The sequence below is a fragment of the Prosopis cineraria genome, unplaced genomic scaffold (genome assembly GCF_029017545.1).
Source record: "Prosopis cineraria cultivar Desert tree isolate PC_DT_omini unplaced genomic scaffold, ASM2901754v1 PC6, whole genome shotgun sequence".
In the NCBI taxonomy this organism is placed as follows: domain Eukaryota; kingdom Viridiplantae; phylum Streptophyta; class Magnoliopsida; order Fabales; family Fabaceae; genus Prosopis; species Prosopis cineraria.
In genome coordinates, this window is record NW_026555337.1 from 17316073 (window position 1) to 17323646 (window position 7574).

The 7574-nt window shown below is 34.1% G+C and overlaps 1 protein-coding gene across 1 annotated transcript; it reads right to left on the bottom strand.

The window, feature by feature from the left end:
* Window positions 1–5717, bottom strand: LOC129312863 (probable inactive leucine-rich repeat receptor-like protein kinase At3g03770). The gene is made up of 7 exons (XM_054955628.1): window positions 4010–5717; window positions 3551–3681; window positions 2867–3107; window positions 2456–2658; window positions 2311–2360; window positions 1481–1592; window positions 1–616 (listed from the first exon to the last, which is right to left on the bottom strand). The coding sequence occupies exons 1-7, from the start codon at window positions 5553–5555 to the stop codon at window positions 362–364; spliced, it is 2538 nt and encodes an 845-aa protein (XP_054811603.1). The 5' UTR covers window positions 5556–5717; the 3' UTR covers window positions 1–361.
* Window positions 5718–7574: the final 1857 nt, after the last annotated feature.

Below are 7574 nucleotides of genomic sequence, written 5' to 3' on the forward strand. Positions count from 1 at the left end.
TATCAAAATTAACTATTACATTATCTCCATACATAATTTTAAAAAATAGTGAAAACATTTTCGCGCGTGTGTGTGTGTGTGTGTGTGTTATTCTGGCAACAAGCTTGCCAAATTTGTGATGCTAAGTTGAAAGGTAGGTAGAAACTGAAGCTCACATGTGAACGCCATCTTCGCCAAAAACAAAGAAAAAGAAAACATATGAACACCATCTAGACAATACAACATATAAACTTATCCCTAAACCTGTCCTTAACACTGTAATATCCTTATATCCATAAATACAAGTCGCTACTTTCTTAAAACCACATATAAACACATTTCTTGGTCCTTTTATTTGTGATCACGCAAGTTATTAGGAACCTTATTCTAGGGAAGGTGAAGCAGGTGATTCTCTAGCATCAATGGAGTCTCTTCCCCATGAATTCTGAACCTGTGCTGCAAACTGCAAATTCCAGAGAGCATCTTCCACAGAAGGCCTATCAGTAGGATTTTCTGAGACACACCTCACACATATCTCCATCAATCTCTTCAATGATTCATCTGAGCATTGCTTGTGAACTGCTGGATCAACAATGCTCCTTCTAGCTATATCATCAGTTGCTAGGCTTACTTGTAACTGCATAGCAGCCACCAAAGAACAATGTTAAAATTTGATGTTACTTTCCCATGCCTTGGCCTTAAATAGCAAAGTAAGGTCTCATACTATGAAAAACTTTCAGAAATGGACTAAATCAAATCAACCCTGGTAATTGAATGAGGAACTAGAATATGGTCTACTCCAACCCTATTACTTAACTAGTGAATCATTAGAGCCAGTTTTATTAACCTTTTTCATGAAAAAAAAAAATCACCTGTTTTTTTTAAATATATTTTGTGAAATTTTATGTTTGTTTAGATGGCAAAGTAAGGTCTCATGCTATGCAACACTTTCAGAAATGGACCAACTCAAATCATTTTTTATTGTTGTAACTAAACATAAAATAATATCTGCTTTTTATAAAATATCTACAAAAAAAAATATTTTTAAAATATATCTAAACTATATAAAAATCACTTATTTTTTAATCTTAAACAAACAGACCCTTAATTAGACTAGTCAGTCAAGCTGATCAATTGTGCAGGCTGATGTTGACCAGTTCTGTGCCAGGGGGTGTGGCAACTTCACCAGGCAGCTTTGCACAAACTCAAGTGTGACAGTGGTGGAGTTATGCCACTAAACCAGGAAGCATGGACACTCTGAAAAAGAGTTGTAACTGTGTTCAAGATGTGTCTGACACATCCATTGAACATGGTGCACAAGTTGAATTATACATAGGCACTTCAATTTTTTTTTAACGTGTAATAGAGTCATGCCCCTTACTTTCTAACTTCCAAACAAGTCGGGTAACGCTATGTGAATTGCACGAAGTTTTGTTATAACAACAGGGAGACTGGCTGTATTTTAGCTTAAAAGTTGGAATCCAGAATAACTAATACTTACAAGATCTTTTAGTGTTCCAACTTCATTATGGAACATGATTGTGCGTCCTAGAATGATTTCAAGTAAGATTACGCCAAAATCATAGACATCATTCTTTTCACCATCCTTCATCCTGCATCAAGAAATAATTGAACTACCTCAAATTAATTGCCAAGAGAGGAAAAACTTAGTATCACATGTAATTGTAAAGGCTAAATTATGCTGATAACATTATATTTGTGTTATGTTCAAAACAATGAAGAGTAGGTTTGAATGGCCATAAATACATGCAGCTTCCTGAAGTCTCTGTCAAAGAATTGTAAAAGGCAGAGAAAAGGAATTTTATTCCGGCAGTGACTTCTGGGAAGTAGTTAAAGAATCTCAGCATAACCAGATATGAATAAGATAAATTAAATTTTAATGGTTTCACAAGAAGTTATTGATTACAAAGTAGAGGGTACATTAGGAATCACAAATGGCCAGAAAGCAGCTGCATAATGCAACTGACAATTGTTTTATGACCAGATAGATAAGCAGTATAAGAAAACAATAGGATTGCATTATTACACGCTTCACCAGTCACGATAGCAAACAATAATGAGCTACATTTGTGAATTACTTTTACAGAATTAAGTGTTTGGAAGAAACTTGTTCAGAAAGAAGCATATTTACAAAGCACAATGATCTAATCAAAGATGCTAATACAAAAAAATACTAGTCTCCTCTTGGTCCAGCAAAAAATAATGCTATACTCTGTTCAATTATTGTTAACAACCAAGAAGTTTTCTACTGTTGTAAGCAATTCAGAGTCTCAATTCCAATTGCAATAAAAGAAACTGATATTCTCTTACCTTGCTTGAACATTTCCTTTAACTACTGGGGAAAAAGTTCCATTGCCTACCTGAAAGTTTAAAGGCAAAGATTTGATCAGAGAAAATCAGAAATGAGAGAAGATTTAGCATAGAATAATAACAAATAAAACGTCTTTCCAGTTACCATTATCTTATTATCAGTCAATAGAGGAAGATTGTAGGTGCATATTTTAACATTGAGATTGTTATCCAGTAGAATATCTGTTATCTTCAGATTATTTGAATACAGTCCAGGCACCATCCCAGTGTGCAAAAATTGAATGCCTCTAATAACACCAATTGCAGCTGCTATTCTCTGTGCCCAAGAAAGCTTTTCCCCAGAAGATCCTGTTGGAAATGAATATTATAGAGAACCCTGATTTCCTTAAAAGGTGAAAATAAGAGCAAATTCGCTAGACTTTCCGTGCATGGTGACACTTTAAAATTGTATTTCACTTATCATGCGTACTGACATTGACTTTCATAACTAATTATCTTAAGTTATAAAATGTGAGAAAAATCATGAATGAAGATTCTAATTCAAAGTTTTTAATACCAGATATGCAGCCTCGTAAACTTCTGTATGGTACAAACTCAAATATGATATATATATTGCTGACACTTGGATCATCATGGCTGCACTCGAAGCAATGTCCTAGAGCACTGACCAAGTGTGGATGCCTAAGTTTAGAAATCAACTCAATGTGATGCATATATGTCAGAGGGCCATGCCTTTTCTTCATTTTCAAGCTTCTGACAGCAATATGAGTTCCATCAGAGAGCAATCCTTTGTAGATCTGACATTATGGTTGAAGCACATCAAAACTTTTGAGTCGTAAGTTCAAAGGAATATTAGCTTATACAGACAGTCAGAACTAGAGTAAAATAAGCACTGTGAATGACATGATTAAACAATGCAAAGCATGTCATTGTTATTTTTCAGAAGGAAAGTGTCAGCTTCGTTATTTGTATGAACAGTTACTGAATAGTATGTATTGCAAAGTTGAAGTTTTACATCTGGTGACAAATGATGTATGGTTCTTAAACTGACCATATTTCAAAGCTCTAAGACAGCATATCTAAACCGTATCCCATGGCCCATGCCAAGGATATCTTTCCCAGCAAATATTATTTCTAAACATAAATCATGTAAGAGTTTCAAATGGACCGGAATTAAAGACACAAATTGAGCAAGAAGCATGTTTATTGCTATATGAATTTCATCACTGAAAAGTCATACCTGACCACATGCACCTTCACTTATGAAACATGATGCATCAAAATTATTTGTAGCCTCCTTGAGTTCATCCAAAGCGAAGGTCCTATAAGCAGAAAGGCTGGCACCCATCTTCATTGTCTGTGAGATATACCCTGCCAGCAATCAACGTAACGTGAGTATATCTTTCCCGATTCATACTTTACATGAAAGTGGATTTTGAATTATATCATCCTATAGCCTGATTTGATTGTTATCTCATCTTGTTCAGAGGTTCTGTTTTCAGTAGAATATATATATATATATATATATATACTACTCAGGAAAATAGGTCCAGTCTATTTTAGTTGTTAATCGAGAAATGTCTTCAAATTTAAGTCAAACGATTTCTTTATATACTTAAAAAGGAAACTAAGAACTGGAAATTGCTAAGAAAGTTAACGTGATCTACTTGAGAACAGGACAAAGGATTTATATATTTACTTGCATCGCTGAGCAGTTTTGCGGTGTTTACTGAAGAGACATGCTCTACTATGGACCTTGCAGGTCTCACATGTCTGTGATGAACCCGGCTAACAACATGCTCCATCATGGATCTTGCAAGCGTTTTCACAAATTCCTTATTAGGCGTAGGAACTCGGCTGATGATATTCTCCAATACTGAAAGTGCAGTTCTTGTTGTTTTAACCTCATCATGTTTGTCATTCATCTGGCTTTTAACTAGCTCCAATTTAGACCCTGCAGGTGCTTTCCCAGATCCTTTTTTGTTTACCCGTACAATAACCAAGAAAACCACTCCAAAAACCAAGAATCCTCCAACGATACCTCCCATGCTTGACACAAGAACTGTTTTACTAGCTGTTCTTCTTCTCTGCTTTTGTTCATGGGGCATAACATTCACTGCCAGAGCCTCAGTTTGACAGAAGGTAGGAGGATGCTGATCTTGATCCTCATTTGAGAAACAATTTCTGTCATACAATGCAACCACCTTGTTCTCTGGTTTCAAACAACTGGGAAGCTCCCCTTTTAAGAGATTTGAAGATAGATTCACAAAAAGGATATCAGAATTGCAAGAATAATTACTGAACAGCGTTCCAGTAAGTTTATTTGCCGAAACATCAAGGTATTTGATGGAAGGCAAAGAGAGTAAAGATGGTAGAAATGGTCCCACAAATCCATTTAATGAAAGGTCCAGCTTTTGAAGCTGGTAGGAAGAGCTTAAATTAGAAGGTATACCAAACCGGAAGCTGTTATTTCTAAGTACAAGTGAAACTAACTTGGTGTGTAGAGATGGAAAATGGGGTCCAAATGTGTTGTTTTCCAAATTAAGAACTTGTAGATTTTTCAAGCTACTAAGGCCAGGTAGTTCACCATGTAAATCATTATTTGATAGATCCAGCACCCTCAGAGTTTGAAGATCGTTAACAGAAGTTGGCACAGAGCCACTAAGAGAATTTTTTCCCATACTCAACACAGCTAAACCTTGAAGCGAACCTACCCACATGGGAATTGTACCTGTAAAGTGGTTATCATCAAGAACCAATGATTGCAGACTCTTCAGCAGAGAAAGCTGGATTGGGATGGCTCCACTGAAATGATTTGAGCTAATGTTAAGAATCTCCAGAGAAGGCAGTTGAGAAATGCTTTCAGGTATAGGACCCCAGAGACCCATAGAAACCAGAGAAAGAACTTTCAAGCTCGAGAGTGCACCCAAAGTGGCAAATAGAGAGTCTGAAGTGAAATCTTGAGGCAAATAAGAAACCCCATTGTCACCAACAACATGAAGCTGTGTTACATTGTCTTCATAGCAGACTATCGTCAAACAGTTGGTCGACTCGACGTTGCAGAAATCTTTCGTAGTTCTCAAGCTTCTTAGAGCTGATGGATACCCCAGAAGCTTCTGGAATTTCAGAAGGGCATAAGACTGAGAATTATGTAACTGATGTGTACGGTGGATGGCGAGAAAGAAGGTGAAGACGACGACGAGGAAGAAATGACGAAAATGGAAAAGTTTTTTAGCCATCGCCATTGTTAGCTTCGTCTTGTTCCAGTGGATAGAAGAGCCACAAAGGGGTCTCTAAAACAGAGAGGGTTCACGAGGGAACAAGGCGAAGAAGAAGATGAAGCAGCCTACGCCATTCAATACAAAATAATTAACTTTGTTTTCACTGTGATTCTTAGTCTTTTTTGGTCGCTGGCATCCAGCTTGCGAGTGAATCTGACTCCGAGTGTTGACATCACAACTTCACAAGAACCCATGCACATTGCACAGAACACAACAAAATTTTTTTTTATTAAAAAAATATAGCCAAAATAATTATCAGTGGAGCCCAGCTTCTTCACGGCTCCTACCTACATAGGAGCGGCCTTTAAATTTAAAGCCACTTAACCGTGTGATTCTGCATCCATCTTCACGATTTCTCAATTAATACAGGTCACAATAATAGAAAAGTGTATGTCTCTATTATATGCCGTCCAAAATATAATTTTTTTTACAACTAACTTTGATCAAAAATATAAGAAGCTTAGTGTCTTTAAAAATTATTTTTTTCATTCCACGCTAGCTTTTATTAACCTAGTTTACTTTGTCAGCATGAGAATTTATCACCTCATTCTCACTCCATTGGCTTTATAGGTTGAGAGAAAATATTTAGTTTAGTTATATTTATAAAACATCTAAATTATTATTATGTTTATTTTTACACTTTTGTTTCTATTAAATATTGAAAAAGTTATTAAATGTTATAAAATTTTATTTTTTATAGTATGTATACTTAAATTTTTAAATTTAATAAGAGTAAAGTTGAAATCTTGTGAAATTTTTAAATAGCTAATGAGGTTTAAGATTTTCTTAAATTTTAATAAAAATACTAAAAATAATTTATAAATAAGACCAAATAAGTATCATTTTAACTTTCCCACATGACATCCCTTATTAAAAAGAATATTGACATAGATACCCTCTTTTTGATTTAATTCATTATTAACAGTAGAGGGTAAGAGTGGAATGAGAAAACTATCGATACAACTAAATTTTATTGATATGTAAATTATAATTGAAAATTGCTTATAATTTAGACCAAAGGGAGTAAAGCGCTTTCAACTATTTTATATTTTCACTGCAATCAAGGAATGACAATTAATTCATTAAATATATCCTAAAATGAAAAAATTATCTTGTTTTACCCTTAGTAAATATATATATATATATAGAGAGAGAGAGAGATGCCCCATATACCATATATTTAGATTCAGTGCTTGTCTCTAGTATAAGTATCAAGTGTATTTCCCATTTAAGTCATTAAAATTCATATCAATTATTCTAAATTCATACTTCACCTGATATTAATAAATGAGTAAATTTATTTAAATTATTAATTTAAATTTTAACAATTTAAATAAGATAGATACCTCGTGGGACAAGCACCTCTGAATCCAAATCTTACTTTAAGAACCAAAAAGTTCATTCTAATGGATATATTATAATAGGGACGAGAAAGCACCAAAACATGGTTCACAATCACAAGTGTTATCAAAGCACTCCACATTCTCGATACATACATACATACATACATATATTAATTATAAAAAATCATCCCCTCCTTTTTCAAATTTGTAATATGCAATTGCAAATTGTGCTCCTAAAACTTGTGAATTTATTTATAATAATTAATATTACATGTTTTAATTTATAAGATTTTACATGACAAAATTGATTTGTTGAATTGCGTATCTCAGTAGAAGGAGTACTCATCGTCAGTGCTATATCGTATATTGTATATGCTTCCAAGTATCAGCCTCCACTGTGGTCCCTCCTGCAACTTTAAAAACTGATACACAATAATTTTATTATACAACTTTAGAAATAATCTCTTTCTATGCCAAAAAAATCCACAGTCCTTCGTTTTGATCAAATGAAAGATTACGTTTTTTGCAATAAAAAATTTGCAGCTTTAAAGTTCATTGCTCATATATAATGATATCATGAATATGAGAGAACTTTTTAATAATATCAACATTTGTATTTTTTTAATATGATAATGAAAAT

Coding starts and splice junctions, on each gene's coding strand:
- LOC129312863 (XM_054955628.1), bottom strand. CDS start 5,555: ATGGCGATGGCTAAAAAACTTTTCCATTTTCGTCATTTCTTCCTCGTC. Junction 3,108..3,550: donor GTGAAGGTGCATGTGGTCAG/GTATGACTTTTC, acceptor CCATAATGTCAG/ATCTACAAAGGATTGCTCTC. Junction 617..1,480: donor TTGGAACACTAAAAGATCTT/GTAAGTATTAGT, acceptor GCTGCTATGCAG/TTACAAGTAAGCCTAGCAAC.